Source organism: Phyllopteryx taeniolatus, chromosome 10 (assembly GCF_024500385.1).
Source record: "Phyllopteryx taeniolatus isolate TA_2022b chromosome 10, UOR_Ptae_1.2, whole genome shotgun sequence".
NCBI classification, from domain to species: Eukaryota; Metazoa; Chordata; class Actinopteri; order Syngnathiformes; family Syngnathidae; genus Phyllopteryx; species Phyllopteryx taeniolatus.
In genome coordinates, this window is record NC_084511.1 from 10,922,283 (window position 1) to 10,946,568 (window position 24,286).

Consider the following 24,286-nt stretch of genomic DNA (forward strand, 5'->3'; position numbering starts at 1 on the left):
GTGAGACAACGTTTTTGTCACTTTTGTCCCAATATACTGTGATGTAAAGTTGCAAGTTTCACCTTTGGTGAAGTTTTAGCTCAATGTTAAGCTTGTAAAGGGACTGTTTCTACTTTCTTTCCAGTATGGTAATTTAAATTTTATTTTTGTGTCTGTCATCAGCTCTTACATTGGTTTGAAGACTAAAATAAATGCTAAAGACCATCAGTGCAAATGTACAACCCAGCGTTTAACTTGTTAGCTGCCTCAATGTTGGCATAGACGTATTTTATTGTTTCACTCACCCAATTGACTTGACTGAAGTTCCGCTCGGAGCAGGAGCAAGCACATCAGGCTTCTACACATCGTGAAATCCTCCTTTGCACAATATAATCTTAATCCAAGTGTTTACCTGAGGTGAATGGTCATTTATTTTAACATAGTTAACACTTATGTTCGCCGCTGCCGTTGGGCACAAGCACATCTTCGTGCGTGTTCTTCTTCGTTGGTTTTCGCTGTTTCTTCGTTGGTTTTCGCCAGTTTCTTCTTCGGGGTCGGCGGACTGTAGGCATCGAAACTGGGAACCAAATTTTCTTTTATTTATTTGAACGATTCCGGCATGTTAGTCCCGGTTCCAATCGGTTCTCGATTCTCGATGCCCAACCCTAGTCATGAGCCTGTCTTCATTCTGTCTGAGTCTTGTTTTTTTCTTGTCACACCTAAAATTCTTATTTTGCAATCCATGCATTTTGACGGGGACAGAGAAGTAGGAACCGTTTAAGTCACTCACTGTCCACCGTACATACGTTGATATAGACGTGTTTTGTCACTTTTGTCCATATTTTACTGAGCAGCCTGGACAGACTCATGTACCGCTTTTGCTGCAGCTACTGAGTAATACATTCAATTTATGTTTTCTGGTCAGATACATTGTGGTTTCCCATTAATATTCATACTTATGCTGCATTTATCCTTGCATGAATATGCAGTACCACTGCTATCAGTTTTTGTGACACACAGCATGACATCATAAGTGCTGTAAACGAACGCCTACCAGACAGGAGCTTTGAAAAATTCTAGAAATGATTCACCCCACTCTTCCCCGAATAATTATTTTCATGATGAACCCATCAGAAATAGAGATCTCAGTCGATACAACTTGTTTTTTTTCTCTCCAAGAACAACATGTAGGAGGTGACAAGTAGCAAATTGAATTTATGAACAGGCTTTGTTGATGCTGCTGCATAATTACAGGAATGTCACTCCTTTGGGGTTTACTGTAAGAAAGGGGATATGATCAAATACTTTGAATGAAAATCAGTGTCATGTTGCTATTGCTGTAAAGTTTGTAGTTGGTAAACTTAGAAGACTCATGAGGTACACCTACATCGTCAAATTAAACCCACTACAAAAGCAACCAGCACAATTACGGTAATGAATGAATAAATAAATAATATTGCGTGTTTCTTAATAGTATTAGAGTAATTTTAGATACACCGGTCAGTGTGATGCAGTGTAACTACAAGCACTCAGTCAAGTCAGTGTTCAGTTAATAACCTTTCTTATAGTGTCAATCAAAATCAAGCATTTTTGTAAAGCTTTACTTCTGGCCAGATTGAACATTGTGCATGTAGTATGTCCAATGATAATAGCATGAAAAAAAAATCTAAAATTAGTCAGTTTTTTTGCATGCAATATACACCTTCTATACAAATGTGTGTCAATTACAATTACAATTGTGTCTCCCCTAAATGGCCTTGACACTTGCATTAGCTACTGCTTAATGTACAGTCGAGTAGTCTCCCAGCTTCACGTCCATTGATTCAGACGCTGCTGGAGTCTGTTTTTGAGTGGAATTGTCAGTGCAAATCCTATGGTGTCATTGATATAGTAAATGCTTAGTCCTGTTTTCAAGCTAAGCCAAGGCTTGCTGTTTCTGTTGCCGTAGCATATTGGAAATAATTAAATGTCACATAAGCTCTGGCTGTCGACTGTCGAAGGTGTTTTACGACCTTGTTTCTTTGTTCTCTCCGCTAGTTGCGCCCCATAAACCACTCAGCCACCACCAGGCTTGTGCAAAGTGTTTTTCACCTTCCTTTTATTGTTCCTTTTGTCATTTTCCTCTCCTGTTTTTGTGTTTTCTTAATCAATCCGTACGATTATTTTCCTTAGAACAAGAAAATTGTGATGAACTAATTCCTTTAAAATAGGTGAGCGATAGCATTGCATCTATCACATTTATTTTACAAATGTCTGGGCTAATGTGAATGAATAACCCTTTCAGTAAAACACTGTCGAGATTACCCACCTTAATTAGATTAATTTGATAATATGACCATGTCGTTTGTAAATATACCGCATGGAAGAGTAAATCCGAACCATTACAAGTGGCCAAAGTGATCAAGATGAAGACATTTCAATAAAAAAAGATATAGTTCATCTCAAGTTGACTCTCCTAAGGCTTCCTTACCACTCTTAAAGATTTAACCCTAAACGCTACAAAAAAAAGTACCTCAAAGTCAAAGAGCAAAACTTTTATAAGATCATTACCGCAGCTTAAGGCCGTCTGTTGAGGTGCCCAAAAGGTGTGCCATCACTCGAAAGGTTTGTAAATGTCTTGACTGTCTCAGCCCATTTTAACCAATTTTGAAGACAATTTCCTTTAAGTACACGACAGATCTGTTCTCTTTTTCGGCATAAAACGTTAGCCCTTTTCTATAGTTTTTATGTCATCTTCAGTCACTAAACACCAGAGCTCAAGAGACAATCTCTTTTTAATTTTTGATTTATATCTGTTGAGTTTGGATAGTTTTGTTTGACTCTATATGGAGTTTTTAAATATGTTCATAGGATCAAGCCTAATTTTCTGCTGCCTGCTTCCTTTTAAGCAGCAGTCCAACAGGACCTCGTTAATGGAGCACTGTTTGGTGACGTGGGAGTATGTTTCCCATTTTAGTCATCTAGTTTGTGCGTGTCTGCAAGTGCTCTTCCTGAAACACAGCTTTCCAGGGCTCTGAAGTCCTGGCCATTACGAATGATGAATTGTGCTACAGTTAGGCTAGAAGTAGGACAAATTGATCAAAGTGTCAGGTGCTCCTTTGCAACGTCGTGGTCTGGTCGGAAAAAAAGGCAGCAGAGAAGGAGCTGTCAAAAAGTTTCCTGTGACAGGTGGTTATAGATAAATGTTTACTTCTCGCCGCCGGACACGCAAAGTGCCCTCGCTTGCCTACATCAGAAGCATGTGCCACAAAAGATCTCCATATTGTTCTATAGCTACAAACACATGCTTCCTCATTTTGAACCAATGAGCTTGCTATCTGGGTGTAGTGCTGCAATATAAGATAAGCACTTACTTGGCTCAGACTTTTTTTTTGCCTGATAAAGCTGGTGTAATTAAATTTGATTTAATTGGGATTGCTGTTAAGTATAGAGCACCAATAAACAGATACACCGTTATCAAAGCAGCTCTTAGGGAAAAGGCTTCGAGGTAGACAGGGAGAGCAAAATTAGTTCAATCGAAGATTTGCAATTTCAAGAATTAGACATGCAGTACTTCCATTTTTAGTTTTTGTCTCTTCTGTTTGGCATGAATGATTGCAAGATGGATGTTTTCTTTCTCTCATAATGTAAAAATATGTGACATTGCCTAAATTGATCTAGCAGCTTTCAATGTGTTTTTTTTTTGGGGGGGGGGGGGGGGCTGCATATAATTTGTCTGACTACTGTGTCTCTTCTAAATTGCAAAGGATTGATCGTGCAGCACCTAGTTACTTATTTTGGAATGTGAAGAAAACAAGATGCGAAGAGACCTAATGTAAATATTGAGCTGGAGCAGTCGTATGCGAATGAATTGAACTCCCCGGCAACACTATAAGTCACCCTAATGATCCTAGCTTAAAATAATGCCTGTTCTGTGCTGGAATGATGAAAAGGTTGGCACTCTGACTCATTAGTATCGGGGCGTAAAGATAGATGACCCAGATATAGAACCAACGCTTATTTTTTTAACTCCGTTGAGCACCATGGTGCATGTCGCCTAGCCCTCCAAGCATCGCCTACCTGTCTCTTTAGCTATGTCAACTTTCTACTCGAATCCACTCATCGGTTTTGGCTGCACTGTGGAGGGATTATTTTTGAAGGCTCGTTTTGGTGTCATTAACTCAACAGTGACAGAGGGCTAGTGCATTGAGTGGCCCCGCACTAAGTCTTTGTAAAGAGCACTTAGCTCCCCTGCGTTAGCTACACAAAAAAAAAAAAAAAAGAATATCTGTCAGTGGCGATCAGTGGATGCTTTTGTCTCAAGGCTCCCTTTTCTAAGTCGCTAAGCTTTAAATTTACTTTATTCCTTCTGGTAGTTTACTAAGAAAGGACAGGCATCGCTCAGAGACATTTTTATTGTCAGGAACAGCGGCGACTCATTCTTTTATGTATTTTATAATTAATGGAGAGCAGTCATTCAATTTAGCTCTCTGTCCAAGGGGATGGCGCCGTGAGCCATTAATTTCCCATTCAAACAGGCAACAGGCTTCAATATGCCAAGTTATTCATGAGCCTTTGAGGCACTGTGATAGTCGTCCTCAAATTTTAGCAATGCAATAAAATAGTTGCGCAGCCACCTCTGCAAAAGGGCTGCTCTCAGGATGTTTAGATTGAGCCTTTTTGGTGTTTTGTTTTTTGTTTGTTTTTTTGGCAATGAAGGCTTGGGTTTTTAGCTGGCCACCAGATGGCAATTTCTTTACTATGTTTTATAGTTAATACATTGCAGTGATTAAATTTCAAAGTAAAATTGTATCAATAAATGTGTTTCATAATCTTTCAGTGCCATTTGGAGAATACTTTATTTAATGGCTGTCTGACTTTGTATATATATATCGTAGTCTGTCATTCATAAACCTGTAGTGTAGTTTTCTGGGGGTGGGGGGGGCGTGACGTAATTTCTGTTACCAGATGGCAATAGTTTTCCTTTCCCACTTTGTTGTATCTGAACCATAGAGCGGTGATCCAATAGTGAAATTAAAATGTGTTGGTAAACGTTTTTCATAATATTTTAGTGAGGATATTTTCTTCACCATCTGTCTCACTTCCTGTGCATATGGATCATATTTTTTGCTCATACTTCATTCCCAACCATTGGACCACATCTTGCCCAAAGTACCCTTGTATGAATACATTATATGTGCACACTTAAACAATACTGTGTAGTAATTATATTATTGCTTATTTTTGTGTTGTCCAACAGAGGGAGATGAAACTGGAGTGATGGACAGCTTGATGGAAGCTCTGCAGTCAGGAGCAGCCTTCCGTGATCGACGAAAACGAACGCCACGAAACGGTAAGGCAGAACAAAACAGTTTGTCTTCATACAAATTTTTTATAGCAATGTAAAGTTTGCTTATTTGCTCACTTGTAGAATCAGCACATAACTTGTGATTGCAAGAGGCCAAGTTGCAATTGATCATGGTTTGACGCAGTTCTTTGCTTGTATCCCTTTGTGTTGTGGATACAGACGCGATTCAAATATAAAAATGGCCTGTTGCATTTGAAGGGCTTTTCCTCATGGAGGTTGACCTTGAGTCTCCTTTCTGATTAATTTTACCTTCACTAGGTTCACTGCTTTGTAGCACAAAATTATGCGTTTGCTTATGTTCTATTTAAAGGATGAAATTTCAATTGTATACCTGCAACAGCCCCACAAAAACCTGTGATAACGCCTGATATGATCTTTGACCATTGTATTAATAATGGTTATTGGTTATTGTTGATGATGATCATGTAGAAAACCAGTTAACCAGTTAACTACATCCTTACATATCCATTTGCATGCACATATTTACTCAATTTGATTTGAAAGGTTTTCTATCATTTGTACTATACTATTTGTGTATGCTCGCTTGATTATTTGGATAATATTTTTTTTATAATTTGTCAACCCATGAGTTTATAGTCGTCCATTTTTGGGGGGGGGTCTTTTTTTGTTATCATACTTACATTCCTTTAGTGCAAGCAAATGTATGCCTTTCCTCTTGTTTCAATGGTATGACAGTATAAATTTAAACCAACTGTAATTTCTCTTATAGTGGCCTTGGGGTGTTTTTATTTATTCGACTGCAGAGAGCAGCAGGCATATTTTAGTAGTTTGTACGAAGCATCTTTTTTATAATATTTTACAATCCCTAATTAATTTGCAGATTCTTTTTGCAATCCTTCATGACTTTGCTGTCAGTGTTGAAATGTACAGCAGCTTGCAGTAGCAGCATTTTTTTGTTGTGAAACTCCAGCTTTACAAAAGCCATGTGTGCTGTGCAGCAATGTACAGTATGTTATGTCAGCCAAAATTAATCTAATTACAGCGGCACCACTAAAGGAACAAAACGGGGTGTCTTGTAGTCACATCAATTAGTTGGATTATGGCATCTATTACAGTGGAGGCCACTATTGGAGGAAATACGGTGTGTTTTATCCTCACTTTCACCGTTTGAATTCTATCTTGCTTTCTTGGGGTTTTGAATGGGTGCCAAGGTGTTTTATCACTTCTGAGGATTGTTTCTGGGAGTTTCATTTTTGTCAAAATAAATCTCCTCTAATCCTGTTTTCTCTTGTCTGACTCATACATCCTTCCCTTTCCCTTTTTTACTCTGATCTTTTTCCCCTCCACTCCATCCACAACATTTTTACAGGTGATCAAAGTCCTTCCAGTCCAGGCTCTCGCTGGCCGACTGCAAACTATGGTTACAGAACCCTAGGTGTGTGTGTTTTTAAGTCCCTTATTGTTAGGGATGCACCAAAATGAAAATTCTTGGGCGAAAGCGAAAATAGAAAATGAGGAAAGCAAGGCCAAAAAACGAAAACTGAAAGAAATTATTATGCCAATTATTAGTGAAATTGCATTTATGGCTATGACTGTGTACTAACCTCACTAAAAGTAAGGCATTGCATTTGCATGCAATAATATTAATGCGCAAAAGAATAAATAAATTTAATCAGTACATCAATTGATGTTAAATGTTCCCTGTTACTCTTCTTATCCTTTTAGTTTAAATATTTATTTTCTGTCAAAAGTTGAACATGACATGGAACATTATACAACTGTATAATCTGTATATAATATCTAATTTGCTCGCGTCATCACAGCATCCTATAATTGGACATCTTTTTTCAGCCACAAATGTCTTTTGGTCGAAAATTGAAAATGCACTTTTGGGCCATTTTCGCCCGAAGATTTTCAGTGACTCAATTTTCGGTGCATCCCTACTTTGTATATTCCATCTCCATACGACAGCACCTTTCCTCCCGCTCCTCTTATCATGGTTTTATGCGTAATTCACGTCCTTCCTCACGTCAAGGTGCTCTACAACGCCTTCGCTGAGCTTCTTGCGTCACTTTGCAAAGACTAATGTTGAAATACTGCACCGAAATAAGGATCTAAAGAATGACACGAGAAAGGCTCATGATCAGAAAGGTTTTTCTTTTTGCATTGTAGAGCAGCATTGATTTCTGTATTCTACATCCCAAAACTTTGTTCACAAATGAACTTTTCTTAGTGCCTGCTCTGCCACAACAATTTTCTTCTGTTTGCAACCTTCAGCAAATGTGTGTCCCTGTCGCATATTTACTTTCATTTTCAGTTTTACTCTACCTTTTTCTTTGTACTCCAAAACAAGTGACCTTTTTATAGATATATGTGTATTTACTACAATTTCCTAAAATTCCTAAATTGGCAATCAACAGCTCTGAATAAGCACTTTACTTTTCTGACTAATTGGTTGAATTCAATTTAAGAACATGAGGGGCCTTGGGAAGCTTTGCGTAAAAGATATTGAACGTTATCTTTGCTTTGAACATACAATATATTACCTGTGTTGATGTTTGCTTTTATGTAGACGGACTCACCCATGTGTGTCGCGATCCTGTACAGTATGTACAGTATCTTAAACAAACCTACACACAACTTATAACAGGCAATTGTAACATTTATGAGAAACCTTTTAATCTCTAGATTCAAAACCTTCACAGAGGTGAAGCCCTTTCTCATTTATTCTTCTTTAGAATTCCCATGAATGGAATTTCGTGGGGCATTCGGGACGTGGAGTGTCCACTTTGATGTTTTGACTTTAATGAAGGGAATCCTGGGGGCGGGCCGGCTTTGTAGTTTGTATTTGCACATGACGTTGGCTTCTTAGCTTCACTGAATGTGACGATTAGTGGTTTTAAAGTCACTTGGTAAATTGGGTGCGATAACTCCACCTGTGGTCTAACTAAATGATGTGGAGTGAGCTGCTTTTTCATTGTGGTTGTGATAGTTTTGAAGTAAATAACATCACCTCTGCTCATGAGCTCGACTAGTTTAAATTTGCTTGGTGTTAGTGGTTAGGGTTAGGGGTTTAGGTTTTGTGTTATGGTTTAGGGTTAGCTCCAAAAGAACCTTCCTTAAGATTTGTTCTGTTGTGTGTCTCTAGTTCTCAACTGATAGAGCATAATTTTGAAATGTTTTCAAACAAACTTCCCAATGATAATGGTATTTTTTTGAAAAATACAAAACTTAAAATGTACTGTTCCAAATGACTACACACAACAGAGTTTCAATACAATTTCTAGGTTTTAAAGAAGTGAAATAGTCATATGTTGAATTTGAAGCCCGAGGAGGTCAGTTAATGAAATCAAAAGCTTTTTCAATCAAAAACATTTAAAAGGTCAAGATATATTTTAACATAGCACCCCTTATTTGATAGCAGCTTCACAATTATTATACACATTGAACTGAGTTTCAATTTGAATTTCTTTGCAAGATGTCAGAATGGCCTTGTAAAGCTACTATTTGGATGTGAACTGCCTCCCACCCTCATAGATTTTTGCTTGGGGATACTCCAAAGGTTCTCAATAGGGTTGAGGTCAGTGAAGGATAGAGACCACACCATGAGTTTCTCCTTTTATGCACATTGCAGCCAATGATGCCGAGTGATCAGGGTGCATTGTAATGCAATAAGATGATTTTGTTACATACAGCACGTTTCCTCTTTTTGGTCGATGGAGTAAAGTGGTCAGTCAGAAACCCTCCATACTTTTCAGTGGTCATTCTCAACAACACATTCTCTCAATCTTCTTCATTAAATCTGGCCCAAAACATGAATCCGCCACTTCCTTGCTGATGTTGCAGCTTTGCTGGGACATGGTGGGCATCCACCAACTATCCACTACTCCATCTGTCTGGCCCATCCAGGGTTACACGGCACTCATCAGTGAACAATCTCATGCTGCAAGGAATCCCTCTGCTTCATTGACTGCTGTGGACATAAAAGGAGAGAAACCCTGACCTCAACCTTGTTGAGAACCTTTGGAGTATCACCAAGCAATAGATCTATGAGGGTGGGAGGCAGTTCACATCCAAACAGTAGCTTTAGAAGGCCATTCTGTCATCTTGCAAAGAGATTCAAGCAGAATCTCTCAAAACGGATGTTAGAATTGTGCAACTGCTATCAAATAAGCGTTCCTATGTTAAAATCTAACTTGACCTGTTAAGATGTTTTTGTTTGAACTCGCTTATGATTTCAGTAAAAATGGTCTCCTATTGCTTCAAATTAAATTAATGACTATTTTCAACTCTTTAAAATCTAGAAAATGTCTTGAAACGCTCTTGTATGTAATAATTTGGACGAGTGCATTTTACGCTTTTTATTTTTCAAAAAAATGCTTTTATCATTGGGAGTTTGTTAAAAAAAAAAAAAAAACATTCCGTTTATGCTCTAATAGTTGATAACTTGAACATTATGGTGACTGTCATTTGTGTTGAATATGTAGGAAAATCTGAGAAAAATATAATTTGCATAATATTTTACAACACAGTGTAGTGTGTGTGTTTGTGTGTTTTCAAGTATTATCTCGTTTTTCTATCTTGAACAACATAATATGTAAAAAAAAAAATTCTGTTGAATGTATTTATATCCATCCATTTTATATACCGCTTTATCCTCACAAGGGTCGCGGACGTGCTGGAGCCTCTCCCAGCTATCTTCGGACAAGAGGCGGGGTACACCCTGAACTGGTCGCCAGCCAATCGCAGGGCACATATAGACAAACAACCTTTCACGCACACATTCACACCTAAGGGCAATTTAGAGTCTTCAGTCAACCTACCATGCATGTTTTTGGGATGTGGGAGGAAACCGGAGTGCCTGGAGAAAATCCACGCAGGCACGGGGAGAACATGCAAACTCCACACAGGCGGGGCCAGGATTTGAACCCCCGGTCCTCAGACTGTGAGGCAGATGTGCTAACCAGTCGTACTCCATGCCGCCAAATGTATTTATATTCTTATTTTATTCTTTAGCTTTATTGTGTTGCACTTGAATATAATGTAGGTTCTGGGGCAAAACGTATCTTAACTGTTGCAGGATGAATGTGTTTAATCCCTTGGGAAAAAAAAAAAGTGTTTTGAAGCAGTTTTGCAGATGTTTGCTTCCTCTTTCTTGATGTACTGCACTGTAGATTCATTCACGCCATAATGGCGTGCCACAGATGCATAACTTCTGCCCTCTTTGATCAAATCTAAAAGTTTCGCTGATGGTCATCATCTTCTTCTTCCTCTTGGGCGCCCCGGAGGAAGCTTTCGCGGGGACATTGTAAGGGCTTGCTTAACTAATCAAAAAAATTATCGCTTAAACGAAAACATTTATTGCTAACACTGGCGAGACAGAACAAGGGAAGATGCTGGCTGAGGCTGCGTTGATGCGCAGCCAATCAGCTCACGGGATAAATCCACTCGTGCTCTCATTGGTCGATGTCGCGCCGGGAACCAATCACATCCCTTGTATGAGTGCCCGTACAGTACAGGCATGTACAAAGCCTCTGAGTCAACTCATCTCTTTGTTTGGCATGCAGGGAAACCTTCTCTCGCGCGCATCAACATGAAACCACTCGTGTTTCCACAATATGGCTGCCAATATGGCTGTATTTTTTATATATATTTTTTAATGAATATTTGGGAAAAACCCGCGAAGCACTGAAGCCGCAAAACGTGAAGCGCGAAGTAGCGAGGGAACACTGTAATAGCCAAAATGTTAAATCCTGAGATGGTTTCAGATTATAGTGGGACATTGTACTATTTGAGGCAGTATTTAAAAAAGTATAACATGCACTGTAGTGGCACTTGCTTTCGCTCTGTCCGGGGAAATGTAATACTATAATACTAAAGGCATTAAAGAAGTGATTCTGTCAGTGTACCAAATGTATACCCCTCCTACTTGTCAAAATGATTGTCATCAGATGCTTTAAAGCTTGATTGACTTAGCATCCTCTACAGCAGCCCCTTGTAACCGAGTGTCTCTCTTTGCTTGCGTCATCGTGAGTTGATTTAAAACCAGCTAGTGTCTGCTTGTCGTCTTTCAGACTGAACTTCCCTCCAGCTGACTACCTCCAGTGTCAGGCTCGACGCAATTCTTGGTGCTGCCAGTCACTATTATGCCCTATTCCACAAGCATTTCCCATTTCCTTGTCTCCACTTTGTATGAGATGGAAAAGCTAACCCCGGAGGCTCCGTGCATGTGTTATACAATTAGACCAGATGGTCCTAATTCAGTACCGAAAAAATGGACAGTTTGATGGAGTCTTGGGGAGTTTCTGGAAGATAGCGCATTAAATACATAGTGATTTAATCAGGTTGGTGTAAGACGAATGAGCATATGTGTGTGTATCTGAAGAAGAAAAAAAATATCAAGCTTTTTCCCAGAGTTGGATAAAGTTAGGCAGTACATTCTCTATTTCCTCCGTTCCCCCCGTGGTCAGACTGTTACCTAGGTATCTGGCAGGAGATTGGCAGATTTAAAACACAAGCCCCTCATACATCCTGCTTCATCGGTTTTCGGTCAGTGATGAAAGCCACAGACTCAGTGGGTCGTTCGTAGTGAGGGGCATCTCAAAAGACACATCTATCAGATTTCAAAGAGGGGTCAGGCAATTCTATATATCTGCTGTCTTTTCAACGTCATTACATTCCCAAACCTGGGATCCAGTCTCGATTCCTTTCTGTGCTGTTATCCCGCTTCACCTTCACAGGTCAGTCCATCAAAAGTTCCCTTATCAGTTCTGTACAGTAAGTCTCGTCAGGACTTATTTGACATTGAACAGGGGGCGGGGATAACTTACACTCTCATTAAAAATAGAGATGTAGTGATATGATGCTAACCCGGGAATTTCAGCCCAACCTTATAATCTTTCAAAGCCCCTGCATTTAATTCACTGGGTCGGATCAGAGAGCGGACCCGCTGTATGTTTAATGAAGATGAAATTACCTAGTTTCTCTCATGAAATTTTAAAGAAGCTAAAGTGGATGAATCTGCAAAGGGGCAAAACAAAGAGGCCCCCAAGGAAGGCATCTGATGGAAAAGATGCTGGCGATGGTAAACACCCCATTGTTGTGTTTTATCCCCCAAAGTCATTTTTGATATACAACCCCAATTCCAATTAAGCCATAAAATTTTAAGTTAATGATTACTTGCTAAAAACAATAAAGTTCATCAGTTTGAACATTAAATATCTTGTCTTTGTAGTGTATTGAATTAAATATAAGTTGAATATGATTTGCACATCATTGTATTCTGTTTTTATTTATGTTGAACACAAGGTCCCAACTTCATTGGAATTGGGGTTGTAAATAATATTTTAATGCATAATTTTGTTGTGTTTGTTTTTCTATATGAACCTCATATTGCAAGGAATTCTGCAGCTGTCTAACCTTTTTTGATATTCTTGTTCCTTAAAATTCATGAAACTGACTTGTACTTTAGGGATAGATTTGCATACAATGAATTCTCTGCTTTTTTGCAACCTCTTTGGCCATTAAACACTACTTCCCGTACAAACATTCTCAAGCATGTATGACCGTTTCTGTTGGATATCAGAGTTGAGAGCCAAGACCTCCTCCGGGCATCCACTCCGGGTGTTAATAGATGCTATTCATCGGAGCGGCCTTAGAGGCAATCCTGCAGGAAGTGGCGCTAATGTGATTTCAGACGAAAAGACCCACAGGACTCTGTGCCTCATGTTGTTGCTTGGATGGGTTGAGCAGATTCGAGATATTAAAACGCAAGATGAGAGCAAAGCGGTGCTGTTTGAAATATATTACCTGTTTCCCAGCGATAAGGAAAGGTAAGGCAGATATGCACACTTCTGTGCCACTATTTTTAAGAGGCTATATCCTCTGGCGTAGAAAAAGCCTTTACACCTTGCCTTGACCCAAAAACACACGTTACCAGAACCTGATCATGGGAATTGTTTTTTCTTTATTATAATAGTTCCCACAATGCAATTCTAATTCAACACTCAATTGTACACCATGACAAATTAGTTGTTTGGGGCTGTGGGCAACTAATAAATGGCCTTTAAAAAGAGAGTCTCATTTAATATCATATTAATTAAGACAATAATAATAATGGCATTGATAATGTATTAATATAATAATAGTAATAATTATAATAATTCTGATTTATTATTACTATTATTAATAATAATCATAATATTATGATTACAATTATTAATCATCATCATCATATTATTATTATTATTATTGTTGTTGTGTATTATATTGTGTATTGTGACTGAACATTCATCCAGTGGCGTTACAGTCAGACTCTGCAGGAAGGCGAGACTTGGAACAGAAACGCAATTGGAAGCATGCATTCTGACAAGAGATCCCACATGGATGTTTTTTTGTCAGCCCAAAAAGTTGGCATTTCTTGGGAAAAGAAAATAGGACATTTGGTCACTGTAACATTCAAAAATACACAACTCAAGGATGTGTCCAAATTTGAGTCATTAAGACTCATGCAGAAATTAAGGAACATGATAAAAAAATGTTTTAGCAGTGTTACAAAATTGAAGAAATTTTGTTTTGATGCATTGATCCATAGCAGTGAAATTTAGATTATTTCTAAAACTTTAGCCACCCAAAGTTTTTTGTATAACAAATACCCTGTGATAAACACAATCACATTGGCAGAGGTAATAAGATGATAATTCTGCTGGGCCACTACGAGGATCGTTGATGTAAAAGATACTTCTCCCCAACTGCTTATTGAGCCATCAGTGAACTAGCTTATACTAGTTTATGATATCCAGTAATATCCTGGAGTATATTCAGCGTTTTTTTTTGTTTTTTTGTTTGTTTTGTTTGGGGGTTTTTTTCTTGCTCAGTCTCCTAACAAAATTGCTTCTCAAGTGTGGGGGCAGTTATGAAAGGTCACCCTAAGTGTAAATTGTCAATAATGGATCAATTTCAGAGGGCAAATATGCTTTGGCGGTCCCATAATAGAGGGTTTTATCTTATTTTTACCCAGGGCACATCCACACAATAAGTTTGATATGCTTCATTCTGTGATGAATTCCTATTAGAGCTATAAATTTGCAGTGTTTAAAGCCAAAGAAATGCCCAATAAAGAGGCTGGCAGTAAGAGCGTCCCACTCACTGATAAATAGCCCTCATATAATGTAATCCAGCCTTAGCCATCATACTTAGTGTTGAAGGATGAATAAATTGCTTCGGTTGAATTAAACCTAATGCATTGCTCATTAGGAATACAGTAGGGCCAGCTGATGATCAGCTGGAGAAAAAAACAAATGTGCGTAGGAGTTGGACACATTCCTGTTTGTTCCACTCACAATGACAAACACAATCAAACCAGTCTTCCTGTGCCATCACACCTGTTTTTTTTTCTTTATTTTTGTAACCTCTCTTCATATGCCGTGGCTGTTATTAAGCCATTTTCGATTAAATGTCTACATTCACGTTTGCAAGTACAGGTATACGACACTATCAATACAGTATGTCGACTGCAATGAGGAGGAATTAATTTGACTTTGTGGGCTTTCAAATCTACTAATGGCAAATCAGGAGATGAGTGATAGTGGTAATTCCAGTAGCTGCTGATAAAGACATCACACGTCAAAGAGCGATAAATTCAGGTGATCCATTTGAAACAGGAATGCAAGGAACAACGATGGCAAAGAAATGGTAATGTACTGTATGTAATACTCTTAGCTTGGAGAAGAATCACAAGAAATTGTTGAGATGATAGTGATTTTGCACCATTGTCGAGGTTTACAGTAAGTCTGAATAATAGTACTTTGTATGGAAGTGAATAATATGTCATTGAAAAATGCTTCTTCTAAATTGAAGCTAACACAAATATCATGAAGAGTGAACACAGGAGCCCAGCTAAAAGTTTTATTAGAAAACATTTCAGCCACCCAATCCTGTAAAAACACAATGAAGATAACTGGTATATGTGGGGGAGGTAGACGGGAGATGGCACGGTCCCAACCCTTTTCGAAGTCGCTGTTCCATTGCTGTTCGAAGCCCTGAGTAATGGTTTTGTTTGGACATTTGCTCCCAAAAAATGCCTCGTGTTTTTAGTTCGGCCAAATTTGATTTCAATTTCATGGGCAAACTACAGTGGATTGCTGAAGTCAAATACATAATGCTGGTCCACCTGGGATATAATCGTCTTTGAAAACTGTTTTAATGGTCGAAGAAAAAGGGAAACGTTGTTCGTTTTATCATTTTAACATTAGCATTTATATAATTGTAAAAACTGTTTGCTTTAGAATACCTGTTTTCACGTTAAAATAAAAAAAATAATAATAATGTTGCAATGCGAAGGTGAGTTGCCGGGATTAGGTTCTGGACCGCCCCCGCAATAAGTGAAATCCACGATGTAGCGGCCATGTTTTATTTTTTTACATATTAAGCTGTATAATTGTCCACTCCCACACTTTATAATATTTCCCTCTCATTAACCTCTACTATACTCTTATAAATGTTTCCTATACTCTTAAACCGTTTTTATACACTTAAACATACATCCTTTTAACAACATATAAAATTTTATAAGGGTACTCAACATTGAAGTTGAAGGTGATGCCGATTGTAAATGACACTGCAGAGTCAGGGAAAGGATTCCTGCTGTCACCCTTATATTCTTTTATTATATTCCTTCTTTAGATACCAGACCGCAGATTCATTTACGCCATAATGGCTGCCAACAGGCCAAACCTTCTCGCTTCCATCAACACGTCAAGAAGTTTCATCTTTTCGGCTAGTTATCTGCTAAAGTTAGCATCTTCTTCTGCGCGAACTGCATACCTTAGAAGGCACAGAACGGCAGCATTGTAGAGTTTGAAATGAAGTGATCCAATGATACATGATGAGAAGTTAGTCTAATTATCTCACATTTATTGATGAAGTAACGAAACACGGTTACTAGTCGGTGACACTGTGAGGCTCATATTGTGAGCTGTAACCGTCTCTCGGCTCCCCCGCCCCTTGGTCACACACACACTTGCCAAACGCGATGCGTTTAAAGACACTCGGAAATCTCTGCGCTCAACACAACAGAGCTCTTGTAATGTACTGTATGGTATGTACAGGTATTTTATTCCTTGTAATATGTGTTTTAATGAATTTTCATTTTGTTTTGTTTTTTAATGTTTTAGGCTAGAAAATACTTATTTTGGCACAACAATATATTTTTTTTTGATAAAGAAATCCCGTGATATGGCTCTTTATCAGGAATATAAGTATGATTTATTATTATTATTTTTTTAAATCTGCAATGCACTGAATCCGTAATAGGTGAACCGCGATATAGCGAGGCGTTACTGTATATATTTTCTCATATGTTTTTGTCAAATGTAAAATTCGGTCCACTATATCAGACCCAAAGGTTTGCGGTATTATGATACATAGCTGCGTATTGAGAGGTTGTTGTACGTGAGAAGGTGAGGGTGACTCCGGTGAAACAAAGCAGACCATCCATGCATCGACGACTATCGATAGTGAGGGATAACTAAGAGATCGAGCAGGGTTGATGCCAGAGCAACACAAGACTCATGCACTCCACCCATCCAGTTAAGTTGAGTTGCTCCCATTGACTAACGCCCATTTGATATGCGCCCCCATTTTATTTATTTATCCGTGTCAGTTTTATTTATTGATAGGCCTCAAGGTTAAATGGCCATCTCCATTTGCTCAAAGGACCTAAGACAGTAAAAGGACTGAAGTTGGATGCAAACGAAAACAAATCAGTCAATGGACAGCATTCACCCGTAGTTGAGGTAACCACTCTCATTGTAATGGAAAAGTGAAATGGGCCCTTTTACTTACCGCGAACACTGGTTTAGCTCCGTATGATTTTTTTATATCAATTCACTATCTCTTGGTCCCCCTTAATACATTATTTTCTGCTGCTTGGCATCTTACCTTTTTTAGTCTTTCTAAGGTGCAGCAGCACTCCCAGTCATATTAAGTGTCCTAATTGACCACAAAATACTCACGAGGGTTCTAACTGCTTGTGCTATTTGTCTCCTGTCCATTTTCTTTGCTTTTAGTAAATAACATTTTAGGATATGCTCATCATAAGTTGTACTTTTGTTTGTGGCTTTTAATCACATCTCCCCTCGCTCGTGATAGTAACATAGGGTGATGTAATTAGAGGCATAGTGAGTGTAATTGTTGTTTATTCTCCCAATGACATATTTGCTGTTGTAAGCTACTGAGGGAACAAGCAAAGTTTAACTGTACCCGTGTGTGCAATTTAAGGTCATTAGCTTTAGAAGCCAATATTTCTAGCTAGAGGTCTGCCAGAGGACCTTTGGTCCACTCCTACAGTTGTACAAAGTATTCCTGTTTGGAAACTTGGAGGCACAGTAAAACTTTCTTAATGATTTCATTATAATGGAATTTCTAGAAATGTCTTACACCGCTAATTCCAATTTTATTGTTAAATTTTGATTGGCCTCATCAGGAGTAAACCTGAAAATTTATATATATATGATAAAACTGCTCATCTCAGATACTAATGAATAGTAGATTTTGTGGAAACACTAAAAGCTGGTGTAATTTACCTGGCTGCAATGCCAGTAATTCTTTTACTTGTCAAGTACACATTGAAGGAAATGCTCTGGGTATGTTATTGTCAACCTAGAATAAAAGCAGAAAAACAGCAATACTAGAAACATATAAATAATATAAAGATAAAACAGCAGCAGTATGATTGAATCAATCAGTCTCTGGATATTTTGCCTTTTAAATTATGAAATATTTGTATTGTGTATTGATATGGGTACAGTATGTCTCGGTTTTATGATGAAAAAATTTATTCCACTAGAACCACATTTCATACATTTTTTTTCAACTAGTCATCTGAAGTTACTGTATATCATCCACTTAAAGTCTCCTTTTTCCTCTTCACCACTGACAAATCAGCAGACGTCAGTGTGTCAACCCTTTTGTACAAATAAGGCATGTTCTCATATAGACAGATGCCTCCTTCATGCTCTGCAGTTGTGTAAATAAATGCCACTATTTGGGGGAATATGATTGCACTCAACACCGTGATATTGTGTACAAAGACACAGTAACAAGATTTGCATTCCCAAATAACACGCAGTTCTGTAATAATGAGACAGATACCAGTACGAATATTCTCTCTTGAGTACTCACCGATACCGAGTACCAATACCACTAGTAATTTTTTAATTTGTATGCTTGATGGAGTATATGTGGTTGTTTCAAATACATATGTAATTCTTTTTGCTTTATGGTTTGCTTGACAATAAACTCCAACTGGTAGTGGCAATCAACAGCTTGGAGCCTCAAAGAATTTTTACTAATTATATCAGCCTAACTGCTGCTTGTTGTGGAGTGGAGCCACCCTCTGCCATACAGCACGCGTATGTGAAGTTTTTGGGCTCACAAGTCAAAGAAAAAAACTCGGCCGATCAACAGCTTGTTTCTCGAAAAACCTGTCACTCGTATCTTGAGGCACTAGTCTATATTATTAAAATATAATAATGCGTGGATGTCAGCGTTCCACATATATCTTTGACTGTGTACATCAAAATGAAAGTCCAATGTTTGGATTGAGTGATGTTAGCTGTCCAGAGTTTTCCTCATAATGTCCATTAGGTTTGCTTTATAACGCGTCTCCCCTGAAGGCATTGCCAGCTAAGTAAAGGATGAGGCTGCACACTGCATTACCTCAACTATTGCCCCCACTTCCTCTCCAGATGACTTCCTTTCAGTTGCTCAGGTCATTCTTGCCTTAGGACAGATTAGGGCAGATTGGAACTGAGATGTTCTTTTCTGAATTCCAACAACGAGGGAAGGTGAAATTTTTTTCAGGATGGAACCATACTCAGCTTGTTGTTTTTATGTATTTCTTTATTTGTTGATTTTTGTGTGCGTGTGTATTTTGGGGAATGTTTTTGGATGACTTTTTACGCCGGCAGGTGACCTGATTATTTTTGGTCCAGCTTGACTCACAAAGCTGAGGGATTTAAACAAAAGTTCATCGAGAATTACAGCTAAATACTCACCCATCCTCAAACAAACAGACAACCTGTCTATTCAGTGTCTAAAAGTAGCATTCCATCACGGTAAATATTCAAACACGACACAATTAGTGAGAGAGGATGTAAAGATCATTTATGGCTCTGCATTATTAATGTCTCCGGCATGACAGGACCCTTTTCTCACTCCTGATGCTACCTTTAATATGTTTTCCAAGGCAACAGAGTATGTAAGATATAGATTTGCTGTAAAAGTTTTATGATTGAAAGTGTAGCCGAAGAAGCAGTCCTTTCATAATTTTACTGGAGTATCTGAAAACTAAATAAATGGGGCGCTGCTTATAAAGCAAGAATAAATGAACAAGAGATTCAGTCAATGAGCGAGAGAGCGGCTAAAGGTCTTGATGGTCCAGATGATAGCTTGTGAAAGCAAGAATGACTGATTTGGCAATATGTCATATTGCGACATTAATGCCTGTGGATGTCCTCTCTCACATCATCTTTGCCTCTTACGCTCACCCGTTGACTTGCTAAATATATTAATCTGCTAACACCCATAAATGTACTACAATTCACAACGCAACAGTTCAGAATGATAAATCCTCACCTTGTGTATGTTTTCACCAAATTATTTTAATGAGAAGCAAATGTAAACAATAATTGAGGACATCCACCATTTTGTGTTGTCATCCTCATCGTTTCAGGGGAATTTGTTTTCCTTTTTTGACAAATCAACGTACTAAATCATTGCATGATGGTTTTGAAAAAAAAAGTCCCTTTTGCACTTCATGTGACTGCGTCTTTACTCTTTATTTGTGCTTTCCACTGGCAAAACCAGGTACTAAGAAGCACTTTTTCTGGTAGCCTACCTTGTCAGCCAGGATTCCAACCGTGCCAGTCCAATACCATATACTGTAGGTGATGCACATCACGCCTGGTTGCGTTACTCAGTGGTCAGGCAGATCTGCCACTGCAGTGCCCACTGTTTTCTCACTGCACTCAGTCTCCTCTCGGATAAAACGTGTCCTGTCTTTCACTGCTGGTCCCTCACTGGTCGAGAAGAGCTGTCTTTGCCATGGTAAGGTAACGTTTGAGGAAACCTTTGGCTTAAACAGTCACTATGCCTTAGTCTGGACACTGCTGCATTACTGTATACTCCATAGCCTCCACTTTCCTGCAGTGGTCGATGTTCTTGCGGGCTTCAGTCTCCTCAATAACCACCTGCCTAGAAGTACAAAAGACCCCCGTTGTCCTCCCTTGTTGTCATTTGTTATTATGTGTCTTTTAGCACTTCCCAGTTCTATTGTTTTTAGGTGGAAATCCAAAGGCTGAGTCAAGCCAAGCCAGTACTGTGCAAAGGAAATGTGGTTATTCTTTTAGGGTACCCTTCTCAACTGTTCACAATAGAAATTTCAGAGAAGAATTGTACAGAACTGATTGCAATTGCACAGTGTATTAGAAAAGCAGCTTAACATCCTCCTTTTCCATAATTTCCTTTTACCTTTCAGTCATTTTACCCATTTCGTCTTCCCAAATCTTTCCAACGTCCCTATTACCTGTCCTCTTTATTGCCCTGCTTTATTCTGAATTGCTTTAGTTTTCCCATCCTGTCTCCATCAATTTCAATGACCCCGTGTCACTCAGGCCAGAATTATTACCCCCGGACAGAACATTGGCCCAGTGGCGCCATGCTCTGCTCTCTCTGCCCGCATTATCCATTTACTGCGTATCCCCTTTTATACCGAGCCTTCTTCCTATAGCCTCCTAATGATAGGAGCCGTGGCGACCCTGTGCATTTGCGCTGTAATACAAGACATTGTCATTAGCGCAAAAATGGCGTTGTAGTTCTCGTCCATTACATTAATTGCTACACGTCACTGACTGCCATGCTCGCAGTATTGTGTTACATTGCTTGCATTCTCCATCGACTAACTGTGCTACTCGGTCATTATGCTCAGGAAGGTAAGAACGGTAATTGAGATACGCTGTTAACAGAGAAATAGATATGTTTTTACTCCAAACATCTCAAGGAGACAATCATGTGGGCTTGTTTATGATTCTTTGAGCAGATGCGGATGTCTGAATGTTTTCACATCAAATAAATTGAAACCGAGTGCCCTTCCATCGCTGTACAATTGTTGTCTTGTCAGTCATCTCTCCTCATATTAGGGAAGTAGGCGGACATCGTAATTGCTTTGATGGTCCAGCCTAAAACAATCACTTCTGGGCATAAAAGGGGGCCTTAGAGATGGCAGCCAGAGAGAAAAGGTGCAAATGAATTAAAGCACTTAGCGTTCCTCTGGGGCATGTGGCCCAGATTTACCCTTCAAAGAAATAATATAAGGTAAGGAGGAAGGAGCGTGAGGATGGGCTGAGCTTCATCCCTGCTGGAATAAATGGCAGCAGAGGCAATAATATACATACAGCCTCCATTATTCCAAAAATGGAGAGTTTTTCACTGACGACATAATGGCATTGACATAGTTAACTGGCAGGTGGATAAAGGGGGACTTCAGTGGAAGTAATCTTATTTTGAACGGGGCTCCCATCTATGAGAGAACCTCTGGCCAGGCCTTTTGTGAGGGAACAAAAGTTTGGCCCCGTGGAACTAACGCTTTGAATGTATCAGTGGGATTTAGAGAAAGGATTCCGCAGATGTCCCAGGGCCTACGCTGCTTTTGGACTGCAACAGGCACATGTCAGCGAGGTCGGCTTCTAATCCCCTCTCCTCTTTAATGTTCCCTCACCTTAAACCACATAGACATTTAAGCTCTTTTCTTGCAATTGTACTATGAGATGTCTTCATTTTGAGGCTGGTCATCGGTCATTGTCTCTACAATAAATCTGTGAATCTAGAGTCTACTTAACTAAGAATTAGGGGTGGAAAACTGAGTAATACAGGAAACATCTGGCCATTTGTCAATGATACTAATAATAGCACGATACAGCAAGTGTGAAATAATCGATATATTGAAAGAAATGGGAAGGGGGAACTCATCATGATGTACTTGGACATTGACAGACAAGATTTATATTTGACGCTTGTTCATCAATAAAAAATAATACTATAACGAACCATATCACCCCAACTAACAACAATCACAACAAAAGAATTTGATCATGATTTGTTTGAAAATGTACACTGTGTCACCCAAAAACTAATGGTGTGATACTTTGTGACTCCTGTTTGAATAACGTTCATGACTCTTGTGTGAAAAGAGCTATTGAATTGATTCTGGCTTTAGCTGGCGGGTGACTGTTTTCAATTTTAAAAAAGTAGTTTATGACTGCCTGGTGCACAGGGTAACTTGTCATTGTTGCAACACAAAAGCAGTGGAGCTATTTGACTAATCCCCTCCTACCAATCCACAAAACCTTCAGGGGGCCGCAAGCCACCCCCAACTCCTGGGAAAAAAAAATCCAAGGGTGTCTGGAACTGAATCTTTTCCCAGCCAGCCTGAGACACACCCTCTTATTAGTTCCACACTTTTCCCTTTGCCTCTCTTCAATTAATTCCCAACGCATCTACATCCCTCCATATCTTGCTATCGCACCATATCTTTGACCCTCTTTTGAGGAGGGTATGGCCTTTGTACGTGGTTGACGGACCATCGCAATTTCTCCACGCTCCAGGTGTGATTTCCGCAAAAGGAATCACTGGTTTGTAAACATGCAGAAGATTTATTGTAGCTCTTATCAAATCTATGACTAGTAAACATCTGAACCATCTTATGGGTCCTCTAGTTTTCAAGGAAGAAATATATATTTCCCACATCCTATATCTAGATACAATTAAGCCCTAAATTATTCATACTCTGGCAAAAATTAGAATTAAAATGACAAAAGATGTGTGCAAGACAATATCTACAGTATATAATATTATGGAAAATGGTCACAATTTTCCTTTTTCTTCAATGAGGTTTGTTGTGGTGTCAGGCTTGGGTGTGCGCCAACTCCGTGATGTTGAAGGGGGGCTTACATGTTGGAAAAATCTGTTCTGTGATGTAAAATCAACATAGCTTTTTTGGGTGAGATGAGTCGGGGTTGTGCTACAAAGCATAGGGTTGCACCAAAGGGTGCTTGCTCGCGGGCGTGCTGGAGCCTATCCCAGCTAACTTCGGGCGAGAGGCGGGGTACACCCTGAGTTGGCCGCCAGCCCATCGGAGGGCACACAAAGACAAACAACGATTCACACTCACATTCACACCTATGGGCAATTTAGAGTCTTCAATCAACCTACCCTGCATGTTTTTGGGATGTTGGAGGAAAACCTGGAGAAAAAAAACCACATCTGCCTGGAGAAAACCCACGCAGTCATGGGGAGAACATGCAAACTCCACACAGGCGAGGCCAGGATTTTAACCCCGGTCCTCAGAACTGTGCGGCAGATGTGCTAACCAGTCCCCCACTGTGCCGCGAATGCGTGGCTTAAATATTTGTATTCTAAATGGAAGATCAATATACCTTTTTTTGTGTGATGAAGGGTTGAGGGGTTTGTAATGAAAAGAATGTTGAAGGGGGGCGCCTGGCTTAAAATATTTAAGAAAGGCTGTTCGAGGACATTCTAAACATTTATGCATTTTGAACATTGGCTATGCCTGTATTGGGAAAGAGCATCTCGTGGCACAAAGACTTGCACCGAGGCTGACCAATCCATTTTTTTGTATTAAGAGTTCAGAATTTTTCAAAAAGAAATTGGAGATTTTTTAGGTAAATGCCATGTTTAACAAAAGTGAAATACAGTAAGTCCTGGATCTGCGCCTTTTTTCAGATCCACTCCAAAGTCTAATGGTTGTTTTGAGCACATGTCGAATCCTGCCACAATATTGGAAATCAGTTACTAGTTTCTGCATCGTCGTGCTCACAAACTGCAATGAAAACATTCCCTCCTCAGCACTGGTAAAAATGTTGTTATTCCTGTGCCTTCCCTCCATCCATATTTAACTTTCTTCCATGCATTATTGAGGGA

General features: G+C 39.1%; 1 protein-coding gene across 10 annotated transcripts in view; it reads left to right on the forward strand.

The window, feature by feature from the left end:
* Positions 1–24,286, forward strand: part of diaph2 (diaphanous-related formin 2) — a 563,702-nt gene that overhangs the window by 451,650 nt on the left and 87,766 nt on the right. For 8 of the 10 annotated variants that reach the window (XM_061787869.1, XM_061787875.1, XM_061787872.1 and 5 more), the window contains 2 exons: positions 5,219–5,311; positions 6,657–6,722. In XM_061787869.1, the coding sequence (XP_061643853.1) occupies positions 5,219–5,311; positions 6,657–6,722 (159 nt within the window). The remainder of the gene's footprint in view (positions 1–5,218; positions 5,312–6,656; positions 6,723–24,286) is intronic. The other 2 variants (XM_061787877.1, XM_061787876.1) reach the window with 1 other exon arrangement.